Consider the following 15,446-nt stretch of genomic DNA (forward strand, 5'->3'; position numbering starts at 1 on the left):
TGCCCGCCCCCCTTACCAGACCCCATGCCATATTTTCTGTCTTTTCACTAAACGACATTCTTATCCCTGATTTAAGATATGGTCAATTTGAAATACATATAGATATATATAATTTGCCTTTATAAGTAAACTTAATATGTTAGGCCCCATTTCCATAAAGACACCAGCTGTCTATATGGAACAACCCAAATCTGGCTCTCACTAACTGCAGTCAGTTAAACTGAATGGAACGCCTCTCCCCTTGGCGTTAAGTTTAAATCAGAAAAACTGATGATTATGTAGGAGTACATAGGAAACAAGGGAAGGTGTTTCCTTTCGTAAAGCTGATTGCACTTAACGAGTCACAACAGATGTGGGTTGATCCACCAATGGTGTGTATGGGAATGGGGTCTTCAATAATCTTTAAAGTTCTTTGCACATCTCTTTATAAGTTAATTAAGCTTATTGATATTGTATTGCAGATCTTGTATTGGTATATTCACTAATTATTGGGCATTTGTTTACAATGAAAATTATTCTATAATGATTTTAAGAATTTACTTGAAAATATGATTTAAGAATTATTTGAGAACAGAGATATCATTTTAGATGTGGAGAACATTTTGTTAAAGAATTGATTTACTGTGTACATGAATTTGAGTGGGGAAATATGAGTATGTTGTGACCATTTATTGTAGCTATAATCAGAACTCTGTTCTTTGAAAACGCACACAGGTAGAAAGAGAGAGAGAGATTTGAAAAAAAAATATATAATCAGGAATAACAATTTAGCATTTCGGTCATATTAGAGATGTTTTCATTCAAATTTAATTGTTAAAATAACCTGTTTTAGTTTAAAGTACAGATATCAGACTGGCTTAAGTTTACAAATACTCCATCAAGTCGTGATGATGTTGGTGATGATATTTTGAAATAATAAATCATATATTGTTATGTCCTACAGGAACCAGGGCTTTGCCTTACCATGGTCCAAAGCACACGGGAAGAGACCGAGGGCACAAAACTGAGCAGAGTCACAGCCTCACACTCACCAGTGACTTTGACGATGATGAAGATGTCATGACGAGAGGAAGTGGCGTCGGCATTCTGGAGTTTTCTCCTGAGAAAGCAGGCATGGATGTGACCCCTGCTAATTTTGATTTTCAAAAAGAGGATCACCACAAAAGAAAACACGGTGCCCACACGGGGCCGCTGAGTTCTATCACAGGTAGGGATTGGTACCGAGCCAATGTATCATCACACCTACGACAATGATCTCTTTTATTCATAGCTCAGATTGAAATCAGGTAATTATTGGATGGGTATGTAATTACAGTAGAATTACAGTTTGGCAGTAATCCAATAGTAAGTAGTGTTTGGCAATAACTGATAAATTGGAAAAAAAATTGTTCAGTTACTAGTCATTGTTTTCACTTAAGGCCAGTAGATTCTTTGACCCTCAGTGGGCTGAATGGGTTGCATAGGTTGAAAATTTTTAAAAAATGGCATAGGTTGTAGGTTTATGTTATTAATGTTGTCAATGTTGCTGCTGAATGTTATGAAAAAAGAGATTAAGCTTCTCTGCAGTGCCATAGACATATGAAACAGGAGTTGAGCTCTTTTTTAAAGATGATAACAAACATATTAGTTATATTATTTGCTTGTAGAGTGTAGGGATTTGTGGACAGATCTGATAATGAAGTTCCTATGTAAGGGTTACAACTTAATGTCATATATTTCAGTACAGACAGTTAAAACAAACAAAAAAGTGAGAGAGAGAGAAAAAGAAAAAATCCACCTCAGAATTGAATTAAACTTACCCTTATACCTGTAGATGTATAGTAAAATATATGTATCTGCTTTATGTGCATACATTTGTAGCTGCATAGATGTGCTGTATGTGCGATGAAGAATACCCACAATCCATCACTATAAAATAAAGTTTTTATCTCATTTTGCGACATATACAGCCTGCTGACATTCTAAAACACAAATTGTTTTGAAAATGAATAATGTTGCTTGGTTGCCAACAGAATACTGTTACCTCTGAGCAGGCATAGCCTATTGTTGAATAATTATGAATATCCCAGCTTCTGTATTATCGGCTACGTAGTACAGTGCATGCTGTAATATTTGACAATCAAGTGTACTGGACAGTAGAAATATTGACAGCCTCATTGCATTGCCATACAATATGTTACATGTAGAAAATCTGAAATGTAAGTGTCAGCCTGATTATATGGCACCTATTACATGTATTTGTCATAATGCAAGTGCAGTAGTTTATGACATAAATATAAAGTATACAGCTCAGTAATACCATGTACAGATGTGGAATGCACAAGGTAGATGTCCTATGTTATTCCTAAGATATATATATATATATAATTTCTTTTTTTTTTTTTTAATGAATGTGCTTGTGATGATAAATATTTCAGCTCTCAACAAGGCATTGCAAGCTTTTTTTTTTCATGTTATATAATTTGCAGTTATCTGTCAGTTATAAACAGGAAGTTTGTTTTGAAAATGTCTTCTAGTTTACAAGAAGTAAAAAAAAAATCCATAGATTAAGAACTTGCGGGACAATGTAGGGAAATTTGGGTTTGGAAAAAAAAAGAAGGAAATACCATAGAACCAGGAGGAATGGGGTTTTCCTCTTTTATATATTTTTATATTATTCTCTTGGTCAACTTTAAAATTGAATATGCCCAGTTATAGGTACTGAATATAACAAAAGTTACAGCAAAACAGTTATCAGTAGATTGTATTAGATTAATTTATGTGCATAATATATGGTTTTAGTGTTACATACAAACTGTTTGATATTTGCTGAGGGATGCATTCCTGTATATAGATATTCACAATAACAGGAACAGAACTAGTCTTGTAGATTTAATTTCAGCTTTGAGAAAGTATCACCCATGCAGGAATTTCAATTGAATACTTAATGAATGCTTATGTACCTTTTACTAACTGCATGGATATTTTTTTTCTGTTTTTAATACTAGTAGTGTATCTTGTTTTGAAATCACATCTTTATATTTTGTCATGAACTTTATGGCATGTGTTACTGTATGATTATTTATTGTGTTGCATTTTTGATGTTTATTTTGTTTTATTTACAGCACTGTGAGTTTCAGCATCTTTGATCCTTATTTCAGGCAAGCTACGTCGCAGTATCACTGATTTACGCGCAGGTGGCGGCAAACATGGCGGCCATTATTCTGTGTTCGGTATGTGTGTCTTTGATTTAATATCAGTTGGCATCTATTGACCAGGTTGTTTAGTTTCTATAAGTCGGATCTTCATTGCCGTCCTGTTTCTTTAAGATTTGTTCAAGTAAGTCTTGTGGTTTTGTTTGGTTTGTCTCTTTTTGGTATCAATTTTATATCCTACATTCAGTTATGAATTGTATTGAAAATCACTACATTCATACTTGATTAACAAAGCAATTTTAGTAGTAACATTTCAAAGGTGGGTATTTTTGATCATTTTGTCAGTTTGAATACAACTATTGCATTTTCAACTTATGTTGATTATGAAGAAAAGTCTTATGCAATATGCTGCTGCAATCACACCCCCCCCCAAAAAAAAAAATGCAGTTGACAAACAACGTGTACTGAATTAATTTTTACTTTTAATAATGGTTTATATACCTGACAACATATGCACTGCAGACATTATCTGAAAGTATACATTTGCTGAAATGATAATGTTGAATATTACATATATGTGAAAATCTACATGGGATGTTACAGTGGAAGGTTTGAGAGGGTTTATATATTTTAAATTATTAGTAAATCATTGACCATTATCATTGCTAATTAATTGATTATAACATAATCACTTAATTAATTAGCTTATTATATTAACTATTTGATAAGTTAAAATGAATAATTTAATTAAAAGTAGTTAATTTAAATTAGATAAATTAGCGATTTTATTAATTGACAAGTAATTTGATTCATAATTTTAATTAGAAATCCTAATCAATTCCAAAGTGCATGGATTAATTGTTTTAATTGGAGGTGTATTGTTTTTCACTAACAGGAATGTGATAAAACAGAAAAAAAAGCCAGTAGATGAAAAAATATCAAAAAAACATTTGACTGTTTGTAGTGTTGTCTTGAGTGAATATTAAAAATAGAATTTGATGAAATGCTAGTTACTATTGGTATTTCCATCACTAATAGCATGAGTTGCACATCTTTGAATTTGCACAATTAAAGTCCATTAAAGGTTATCAGCATTATGTATCTCGATTATTAAACATCAGTATGCTGCAAAAAAAGCAACAAAAATTTATAGTGTTTTGTAAACTCCCTTGTAATTAGCAGATAAATAGATTCAGAAGTCATGTTACAGACAAAGGAATGCCAACAAAGGATATGATAAAACATCTACAAGTACATTATGAATATGTGTATAGACTTACCAATACCTGAATGCACACTAAAACAGAATGCAAATAAGGAAAAATGTATAAATTAATGATTTTAGATGAATTTGGTTAAAATATTTATTTATTTAATATTTTAGCCAAATTAGAAAGCTTCACATTAGGCTACAATTTGATTATGCTGGATTGAGCCTGATAACATTTTGATAATTTAAAAGCATCAGAAGCCAGAATTTTTTTTTACTGAGGAATAACATGGGGAATTTACAGATTGGGTCAGGTAATATGCTTGCCTCATTCTAGGTATCTTGGGTATATATGACTAGTTAGCCACAGTTTACCCAGTTAGTACTTATAAATTAAGGGGAAAATATATGATTATTATATATTTTTTGACACATTATCAAATGCAGGTGCTTTGTCCGGGGTCAACAATCTGATGCAAGGTGTCACCACTGGCAAGAGTTTCCAAGATGAGCCAGAGTCTACACCACTGTTGGGCACCACGGAGGCCAGAGATACCAGAGAGAATAGTCCACAGAGAGAACAGAGCCCTCAGGTAAACTTTTCAATCAGATGAGAGAATATGACACAATCTCTCTGATTTCAGCATTTTTTTTTTTTTTTTTTGGGGGGGGGGGGGGATGATGACAACCTATTGTTATGTTTGATTACTCAGACATACTAGCAGAGGAAGACGTAATGTAAAAGAATGTACCATTATTCCACTATGTGTACCATGTACCTTAAGTCCAAAACACAAGTGGTAGAGACCTTGGTGAAACTGTGACAAATCTGAATTATGTCACAGTTTCAGTACTGAAATACTGTTAGGTTTTCAATACTGTAAAATGAAATTTTCCATTTCTTCAGCAGCCTCCAACAACCTCTAGCTCCAGTGCTGCCTGCAAGTCAACGTCCAGCATGACCATACCTGTGTCCAGCCCCTCAAGCCAATCACAGTTTGACGATGCCACCCAGGTGCCACGCCCACAGATTGTCATTGACCGCTACGCCTCGCGAGATGACATGGGCGGGAATGTGGCGGTTGAGTCGAGACTAGATGACCTGTCAAGGTACAGAGTTTGTGATTGGCTGTTGTTACATGTATATGATCATTGTTCATTAAACTCTGAAAGATGCAGTTTTTTAATATGTAAATTCTCTTTTAAGTCGTTTTTAAAGTCTTTTTTTGAAACTATGAAAAAGTGTATTTATAGATAATTTATTTAAGTTGTTGTAAGATGATGAAAACAAGGTTAAATTCAGAGTGGACACTCATCACTAGTGCCTTATTCTTGCTCCTACTCTTATTATACAGGCAGTTAACCAGGCTAGAGGGAAAGATGGCAGCGGACATTTCCATGATTCTAGACATACTGAGGAGCCAGAGTGCTTCAGGGATTATCTCTGCTCCCCCTGGTTACCCAGAATATATTACAGACAGTTCCAACACAGGTCAAGGTTCTGACCCTCCTGCCTCTCAAGGTCACCCGGGATATCTTACAGACAGTTCCAAAAGTACAGAACAGTCCCAGAAATCTGGTGCTGGTGATATTAAAAGTGCAACTGACTTAGATTATACTGTAGATCAAGGACACTCAAAGATGCAAACGCACGGAGGTCAAGGTCATGCATCTCAAGGTCATATAAGTTCTTTGTCTTCAGATGAGCATTTAGATAGTGATAGTCATTCAAATGTTCAAGGTCAAGGTCAGGATCTACTAGATAACAGTGCAATACAAGGGACCAGTGCTCTTAGTGCCGGAAGTTTAGAAAAGAAGCAGACAGGAAGCTCTGACGAAAGCAAAACACCGGTATGTTTCTTTCGTCCTCATTCAATTAAGCTTTGTACATTGACCATTTAATAAGCTGTATTAAAAAGTTTCACTGGTCTTGCTGTTTGTGCTATTTCAAGCAAGACAGAATCTAGATAATGGATTGCAAGTTGCTTTGAAGGTTGGCCTCTGTTTTCAAAATGTTGAAAGGTTGAGATTAAAGTGAGAAACATAAATTCTATGACTATGTAAAAACCTCCTTGGCTGTGCTGCAGGTGACAGTTCAAATGGTCTTATTCTTTAATGTCACTAATAAATGAATATGCGTCATGCAGATTAACCATTTTATATATATATATATATATATATATATATATATATATATATGTTTTTTCAATCTTCAGATCGATTTACTGGCAGGTGTTTCAGAGGTAGCAGCACCCCAACCTTACCAGCATGTGACAGGTTCTTCACCAACATCTCCATCAGATTCACAATCAGTCATCAGTTCAGACATTCCAACCCCTTTAGGTCAGGAGGACAGTCTAGAGGAAGACAGGGATGGTACTTTTAAACCCAGGAGACAGAAATCGACATAAGGATTTGTGTGTGTTGTGGAAATGGCTCCACTGCTCCCAAGATTGTAAGGTATATCCGAGGACACCGAGCTCACTTTGGCTATGGTGTTTATGTGCCTATTGGGAGTTGAAGAGCCAGTGGTTTTTACAGGGATTGGCATCCAACGGATTTGAGGCACCATTAGGATGAAGGACTTTCAGGAATGACTGGACCTAGCTTGGTTTGATGAGCCATTGAGGACTGCGTTACATTCAAGGAGGGGTGATGGCTGATTGGGCCTGTGTATGGTGAAAAGAAGACTGGCAGCTTGCTTGTGCCTGACTGTCACTAAATTATATAAGAGTGAGTTCTGATTTGAGGAGATGACAGGGCAAGAAGAACATGGAACTTGTTCAGGATGTTCAAGAATTATGTCTTAATTTTCTTAAAGGAGGATGATTGGAAATTTCTAGAAAGGTGATCTTTTTATTAAATTTAGAGACAAAATGAATGAAGGAGAGAGTGTAGAAGCTGTGTAGACCTTGTTTGGAATGTTTCAGAAGGCAGCCAGATGTTTTTGAAGGGCAATTTTTGGAACGCAAATGGGAAGCAGGTTTGATTGATTTGTATGGTTCTCAGATGACTGTCGTCCTTGAACACCCTTGACTGGAATTGAAGAATGGAAGTGCATTTTAGTCAGCTAAGTCTTAGTAGGCTAAATTGTTTCCCCCAAGAAAACAGATTTTTTGCTAAAGAAGCTTCTGAAGGGAAGATTGAGAAACAATGCCAAATTTTAAGAAATTAAAGGAATGGAATGTGATTTTAGGGGACTGCAGATAATATGCAAGTGCTTGTTATGATCCGCTGCAAAAAATTGATAAATGAATGCAGTTGGACTTTTTGATAATCGGATTTTATGTGATAGACTTACTGTGCTATGTGTATTTTGTACCACGTCGGAGGAAATTATGGAAAGTACATACCCCAAGGCAAAGAAAATTTGTTAGACCAGCACTCCCCAAAATTATCATCTTTAGAAGTACCTGATGGAAAAATTCAGAACGATCTTGAGGATCATCTTGGTTACATGTCAGAAAGCACAAGTTTGCGAGGAATTTTGAAGTGACAAATCTTCAGAAAGTATACTGGAAAAGATGAGATGGTTAAAGTTTGTAATCTTTACCATCCTCAATCCATGGCAAGATCAGTCTTAGGAAAGTATTTCTTGGGGCTTTTCTTCTTTTATTTATTTGCTTACTGAAATATGTGGGCCTTAAAATCCCAAAATTATTCTAGATTCAGGAGCAAGGAGCAGTCTTTTTTGTATGACATGATCCTTGATCATATCTAGTTCAAGCTTGTAAAGCAGTCAGCTTTGACTAAGACTAGGAATTAGGCCTTTGCAAAGATTGTCTCTCAATATAGTTATTATATGAATGTATAATAATTTGTAACATATGTACATAACCTGTGTATATGTATATATATACATATTTCTGGTAGGCTGTGCCATATACTTTGTATGTATATAAATGTATTACATATTGCCTATTATATATACCAAGGGCTATTAGCAAGGTGCTGTAAATGCAAAACCTGCCAATTTGAAACTTATTGACAGGTTTGTATGTGTAACGCACTGTTAAAAAGACTTTTTTTCATGGTTTGATAAAAACGTAGAAGCTAAGTGTGTGTGTTCTGCTTGTGAAGTGTGGAGGTAGTTCCTGTGAATTAGAAAAATGCACTATAGAGGTTTGAGGATATAGTTCAAGTATATTGGACATTGTGTATTGTTTTATTTTCCTTTATTTGGAAAACATTTTTAGACATGTAGGAAAAGTCAGGAAAATTAGCACATGCAGAAATGGTTTAAACAAAATGAGGCTTTTTTTAAGATAAAAAAGTAATACTTTCAGCTAAGAGCACATTATTTTGCTGCACAAGGTAACATAGACATAAAGCACAAAATCTTGGGAAACCAAACAGTTTGTTGAGTGTATGAAAGGAAGATGATCTGTTTGCTTGTTCCACCCCCCCCCCCCCCCCAACCCTTACCTCATCTCCTCTACTGGTCTATACCAACAGTAACTATTAAATAGAAAACAGCTTTCATAATATGGGAGTTATTATCTGTGGCCCCAGCATTTAAACATCCCAGATACCAATTTTATTAGGTATGAGCACAACAGATGTCTCCTTATTAAATATGGATAAAGACATTCCATGTAATAGTTTAGAAGCACATTTGTGGTTAAAAATATAAAATGTGTTCTCTTTAGATAAGTAATACCTCATTGCAAGTGGATGAAGTTAACAAAATAAATAGTAGAGTGATTCACAAAATATATTATTATAATTTTACATTTGCATTGGTTAAGAGATAAAATGTGCCACAGGCAGGTTGGCTTTTTAAATCCTTTTTCTGCAATACTTTACTGAAGTACAACTTATTAAAATTAGCTTCTAAAGGAAGATTGGTCAATCACGCGGACTTATGTCTCCCATCCACATCAGATACTGTATATTTGGAGGATTTTGTCACTTTTGAAATCTGAATAGGGAAGTATTTATGCAGGAGGTATAGTCATAGGAAATAGGACTATGGGACATATTCAGATTTAAATTTATTGTGCTGTTTTCTGTGGGCGGCAGTGTACAAAAAACGTTTCAGTCACTCCACCAGCTATCAGCGAGCAATGCTGGTGTCAATGAACAATTCAGCTGCTGTCTTCAGTTCCAAATCAAAAGGTGTCTTTATTCAATTTCAGTCAGATATTTATAACAAATTGCCAGTCAAAATGACAATCTTTCACATGTAGCTTTTTGGCTGAGAAACTCTGGAAGATAACTCTCACACATACCTAATGAATGCCAACACATCTTTTACTTTTGACCTCAAGTACGTGGGAATAGAACACTTCCACAATCACTTTGAACCCAAATAAACCTTATCATAGATATACCCCAGTAAAGAAAAAATGTGGTATTCGACCTCTAAAATACAGGGTTCCAGTACTAAAAAACTGAATATTAGTTTTACTACTTTATTTTTTATTTTAGAGTTATGTGATGTCATATTGTTAGAAAAGTGATGTATGTGTCCCATGATGTGAAATTTTAAGCAGGGTAATTGTGAATTAGGAAATTCAAACAATAGCCCAAGTGATGATCAATGGCAACTTAAATACCAGTGGGAGTTTTGGTGGTAATAGGAATATAAAACACAAATTATTTTGTAACTATTTGGACAACATGTAGGAGTTTTGTTCTGAAAAGTATTATTTATGTTTGCATCTGTTTAGACATTGTGATCATAAAGAAGATCAAAGTGACAAAGTTTGTGCATTATTTAGACAATTTTGGAATTTTTCAGTAATTTTTTAAAAATAATTGAGACATTTTAATTTTTTGTTGGCACCATCAGTCTAGAGACTAAGGATTTGCTCTAAAAGTGTGTTATGTCATGGTATTTCAGCACAGAGTATTAAATAATTGAGACAATTTTTGACAATTATTTAGCCAGCAGACAAAATCAAGTTAGACAATCTACTTTATCTAAGATTTATTTACATTATAAAATAACATATCTGTAAAGTTTTTAGATGGACAACATTATACAAGTATTAAGGAATTTGTTTACAAATATGTTAGACATTTATTGAAAGGGTCAATTTATTTACACAATATATTATGTTATAGTCTCAAAATGGATGGATTTTCTTACATTTAAGTAATTAAGATATTTATCAGTCCCTTAGAATGTATTTCATCATATAAAATTAATTTTATAGAAGTTATCTCATTTTTAAGGGTACAAGGGAGCCATTTACGGCAGACTGTTATTTTTAAATATTAATTTTCTCATGACAGTACTCTACATATAGTTTTATGTCTACTGTATTGTGTACATGTTCATTTTTTTAATGGTTTATTGTTTGGTTTCAATGTCGATGCCAAAGGATTTATAATTATCAAGAGTAGGTTTTGTCTCTACATCATGTCAGCCTCAGTGTTTTAACAAGTTGTGAAATATTTGCTTCTACCAGTGCCCTTGGATGCACAATAAAATTGGCACAGAAATCCCTGAATCTTTTTTACTTTCTTCGGGCACACATAAGTTGCAGCAAAGTGAATTCCAACTTCACACTGCTTCATTTAAATTAATTGAGTGGAAGCTGCAATTCCAAATCCGTTAAGTTAGTGCATTTATTCTAAAAATTTATGTAAGCACAGTATTAACAATTAAGGTATTTACAAAATCTGCATTTTTCAACATTAAAAGAAAAAATGGCTGGAAAAAAGTATTATTCTAACTTGAAAAGTACATACTTTTAACATCATTAACAAAACTGATACGACTATTGTTAAGCAGATGTTTCACTAAGAAAAAAAAATAATTGGGAAGACCAGCCTTAAAAAATGATGTTCACACTTACACACAAGATCGTTTTAAAAGTATATCAAAAGCTGCTTAAAACTGCCATAAGATTCATGTGCACCAAATTTCCACTTCACATGTCTTTAGACTTATGAAATGTAACCATTTATCTGACTTGTATTTACAACAAGATGAACAGCAGTTCAAAGAAAAAAAAACATTAAAAATACCCCCCCTCCCCCCCCTGTCACATTATCATCCCCCCTGCATACAGCTCATGAGTGACCTTTAAAAAACAAGCATATTGCTGACTGGCAATATATTTGCATAAGATGAACTGGCACTTCTAAAGCTCTACTCCCCATTTCTGTGTCCATATTTTATATCTATCACCCACACACTTTCGCCTTGAACAAAGTTCTCATCGTGATCACAAAGGACCTGAAGTTGTTGGTTACATTCAGTTTTTCAACCAGCTCTGGAAGATTCTCGATCTCTGGTTCACAGTCCGACACTGAAATTGAAAGGGAAAATAAATGCTAATGACAATTATACCATAGAGAATTTTGAGAAGGAAAAAGTATACTGGTTGGACTCTGCACTTGTCAGGTATACTTGAAGTGCACTGGTATTTCGCTGTCATGTACATCACATGCACCTTAAAAACCTCAATGAAGGCTTTTCGATCATTAGTTCAACTAAGGAACTTCTTCACATGCCGAACTCGTCAGCATCATAGATGAGAGAGCTCACATCCCAATTTCTGTGATCAAGGCCCTTTGATGAAAGCTCAAAACTTGCCTCACAAACAAAAAGGCAAAAATGTTTCATCTTTTCAGAAATCATTTTGTACAAGGGAGCTGAACTCCCAAGACAAAAGTACCTTGAGTATATTGATATTTGATGAACCTTTCGATGATTTCGATTAAAATCGGGGCATAAGTAAGCCTGACACCTGTGCTTTATTTCATGGGTACATTTTGGACAAAGAAAGCCAAGATATGAACTAGCTATTTGGTGCACATATTATTTTAAGTGTGTTGTATGTTAAAGAGGCAAATTATCAACAAATTATCAACATCCAGTAATTATCAACATCCAGTAATACTATGAGTGTCCATTTTAATACAGTACCTAACTGGGCCCTGAAGTATTATCATTTAATGTCCAGTGCCACTACAAGTATCTGTGTAAATGCCCAAGGCCCCATTCCCATATACACCATCGGTCTATGTGGATCGATCCAACTCTCCATCTTGGAAGTTCAACCCCTTGTTTTAACGTCAATTCGAAAACCTATCCCCACTAACCTGTGTAGGTCCCATCTGCCTCTATCTTTACAGAGAAGAAGAAAGGCCTGGACGTGTCTTTGGGGTCTATGCACGTGAACACCATCTGTAGTCTGTTCCCTGCAAAGTTAACAACCAGTTACAGTAATTATTCAAGAAGTTCAAACAACATGAATTATAAAATAGAAGTATTCTTTACTCAGAGACAAAATGATATCAGTCAAACATGGCGTCTTGGTCCCATTGTTTTACTAATGTGATTTGGTCGCTAACTAAAGAATAATAATTATTCTATTTTATTCCCCCATCTAGTGACAAGGTAAACCTCTTTCATAATATCAATCATGTTCTCACAAAATGAAAAAATTATAATATCTTTTCTTTACACACACAATTAGAGAGAGAGAGAGAGAGAGAGAGAGAGAGTTTGGGAAACACACCATACACGTGCTTCGACGTCATTTTCAGAAAAAGAGAATTAATTAGTACTTTGAAACTTTGATATGACCTCAGAATTAGCTGTGCCTGTAAGGGATTGGATTGTGTGAAAGATACAAACCTGATGTTTTCTTGAACTGTATTCCTAATCGGTCTTTAAACCATTCTGAAGCCTTTTGTAGTTCATCTAACCTCTGATGGGTGGCTTGTTCTTGGGCTGTTATTACTGCAGAAAATAAATGTATTTGATTTGTCCTAGCTTCACAAATTAGAAGGTAAAGACAAACATCGGTCAGGTGATATTATGATTATATATTGATAGCAAACAATCATCTTTGGATGAAAGTGTTTTATTTTCTTATTGAGATAATTATAATTAAATAATGATTATCTTTTTACCAATTATCACATCCTTTCATCATATTTCTACAAATTACTTATATTTATTTCCTATTGTAATAACAGTAATGTGTATGATCTCTGTACTGTCTTTGACTTCTTTTTAGATTTTCATAACAAGTAACTCACATTCTTTTTGCTTCTGAATGTATTCCTGCATGGACTTCATTTCCTCCATAGCAAGTTCTTTCTCTCTCAACAAAGAGTCTGTCTCTGTTGTCACTGTGCCAATGTCCTCCCTGAGCTGCTTCATTTTACCAATTCTTTCCTCCATGACTAAAAAAACAGTATGAACTTGTAAAAGAACTGCCACTGTACTGACTTCATTTCAATACATCAACCTCAGCAAGCTTGCCTGTATTTTACTATGGGCAAAGAACATCATGATGGTCATTTCATAATATATGTATTCAGTTTTTATTTTTAAATGTGTTGTGTTCTTAATTGAAGCACAACATGTTAAACAGAAGATTTTCTGTTCAAAGGCACAGTTTCACAAAATATTTCCCATTAAAGTAATGCTTAATCAATCAATATTTAATTAATATTTAATCAACTCAGTGATCCAAAAGCACATCTAATAATTGTTGTACACTTATTAATTGAAAGAAAAGTTAACTTCACATTTTCCTTACCTTTCTGGTTCGTCTTTGCCTGACCTTTCAACTGCTCAAGTGTTGCTTTCAATGCTTCCATGTCCTCTGAAATAATACAGGAAAATATGCTTGTAGTATTTACAAGTTATATTGTGAATGATCTTAAAAACAATGTACACATGAGCAAGACGGTCCTATTAAACATAGAAATGGATAGAAATGGAGCGAAATGGACCAATATAGATCTCCTATTAAGTATAGTAAACCTCCTTGAGACCGTATTTGGGTTCTAGATCATAAAAATAATCTTACATTTGCACCAGAAAGGTGATATGCTGAACTTTCTAGAGATACATCGTCGGAGGTTGTAATCAGGTCAAGGTCGCCAGTTTCGGGGTGGACTCCAAATCGAGGCTGGTGTTGGGAGCACAGTTGCTCCACAGCAACAGAATTAGAATGTGAAGACCGAAACTGGCGACCTTGACCTAATTACAGCCTCCAACGATGTCAGCTGCTCACTATCCTTCAAGTCATCAGCCTGCATAGCCTCTGGGCTTGACACATACTTTTTTCTCCACTGGCCATCAGGCCCTAGAGGACAGGTAAACTTTACATGGGTTACTTGGCACATTAAATTTAACTTACCCTTTGGGCCAGTAACCCAGGCCTGTAATTCACTGGCCACAGATTGGTTTTCAGTGGCCCATGGCCAGCAGGCCACCTTTAAAGTGAAGCCCTGATAACATACCTTTTCCTTTCCTCATGACCTCCTCGTGCCTCTTCTTCTGCTCTGCCATGGCAGCAGTCATGTCTCCAGACCATTCTTCTAGGAACGTGTGCTGCACCTGGCTCAGCTTGGCTTTCAGGGTCTCTGTCTCTGCCTTCAACTCGTCTCCACTCCCGCTGGCACTCATCGCACTGAAGCGTTTAAAAGTAACACAGTATAACAGTCAAATAAATGCATGTTTAACTGCTAAATTTCTCTAAATTTTTATTCACCTACCCTATGACAGATTATCTTTGTTTTAGTTTAGTCTGAATTTATTGCACACAAATTTAGTCGTCTTAATCAAAGTAAAAAAGAACTAATCTGCAACATTACACTGTATATCTGTGTGCTCTGGCCTATAACGTAATGACATTTGTTTCTGTTCAATCCCACAAGTGTCGGTAGCAATATTCAATAATGTTAAAATTTTGTTATAATTGTAAACGTTGTACACATGCACCTGTCTTTCCTCTTTTGTCACAGTAAGTGGCCTGAATAGGAGAACGTTAAAGAACTAAACATTCCAGATATATGCCATCACTGACTAGATGATCAACAGTATACGCTACTCACCACAACGCCATAGATCGGACAATAAATGTAGAAAATCGATAACGTTCACGTTCATACGTTGGCCGCCAACGATAAACAAGGTATACTATAGAAAGGTGGCAGCACTTTTCAAGAAAAGCAAGATTAAAATTACCTTTATGTTTCTGGTCGTTTATAACTCAATTTGGTCAATACTTGTCAAAAAAACTTTCTTTTTTGTGTCTCTCTGGAAAGCCAGAGAATGATGATTTGGTTTTGATCACATTTGTTGTTTAAAGTACTTGTTCATGTGTTGTATTGGATGAGCTGCC

At 35.0% G+C, this 15,446-nt stretch overlaps 2 protein-coding genes across 10 annotated transcripts in view; one reads left to right on the top strand and one right to left on the bottom strand.

The window, feature by feature from the left end:
• The window catches only part of LOC106181919 (voltage-gated inwardly rectifying potassium channel KCNH6), an 84,880-nt gene extending 74,086 nt beyond the window's left edge, over positions 1 to 10,794 (top strand). For 7 of the 9 annotated variants that reach the window (XM_087012485.1, XM_087012482.1, XM_087012484.1 and 4 more), the window contains 6 exons: positions 944 to 1,207; positions 3,141 to 3,212; positions 4,792 to 4,937; positions 5,252 to 5,454; positions 5,700 to 6,195; positions 6,561 to 10,794. In XM_087012485.1, the coding sequence (XP_086868611.1) occupies positions 944 to 1,207; positions 3,141 to 3,212; positions 4,792 to 4,937; positions 5,252 to 5,454; positions 5,700 to 6,195; positions 6,561 to 6,755 (1,376 nt within the window). In that variant the 3' untranslated portion in view covers positions 6,756 to 10,794. The remainder of the gene's footprint in view (positions 1 to 943; positions 1,208 to 3,140; positions 3,213 to 4,791; positions 4,938 to 5,251; positions 5,455 to 5,699; positions 6,196 to 6,560) is intronic. The other 2 variants (XM_087012483.1, XM_087012488.1) reach the window with 2 other exon arrangements.
• Positions 10,795 to 10,902: 108 nt separating this feature from the next.
• On the bottom strand, positions 10,903 to 15,320 carry LOC106169548 (kinetochore protein Spc25-like). Its single transcript, XM_087012491.1, has 7 exons — positions 15,157 to 15,320; positions 14,563 to 14,732; positions 13,854 to 13,919; positions 13,348 to 13,494; positions 12,941 to 13,045; positions 12,403 to 12,501; positions 10,903 to 11,606 (listed from the first exon to the last, which is right to left on the bottom strand). Exons 1-7 carry the CDS (start codon positions 15,165 to 15,167, stop codon positions 11,482 to 11,484), a joined length of 723 nt encoding a protein of 240 aa, XP_086868617.1. The 5' UTR covers positions 15,168 to 15,320; the 3' UTR covers positions 10,903 to 11,481.
• Between the last annotated feature and the right edge of the window lie 126 nt (positions 15,321 to 15,446).

Source organism: Lingula anatina, chromosome 5 (assembly GCF_051362555.1).
Source record: "Lingula anatina isolate TDL-2025a chromosome 5, LinAna3.0, whole genome shotgun sequence".
In the NCBI taxonomy this organism is placed as follows: domain Eukaryota; kingdom Metazoa; phylum Brachiopoda; class Lingulata; order Lingulida; family Lingulidae; genus Lingula; species Lingula anatina.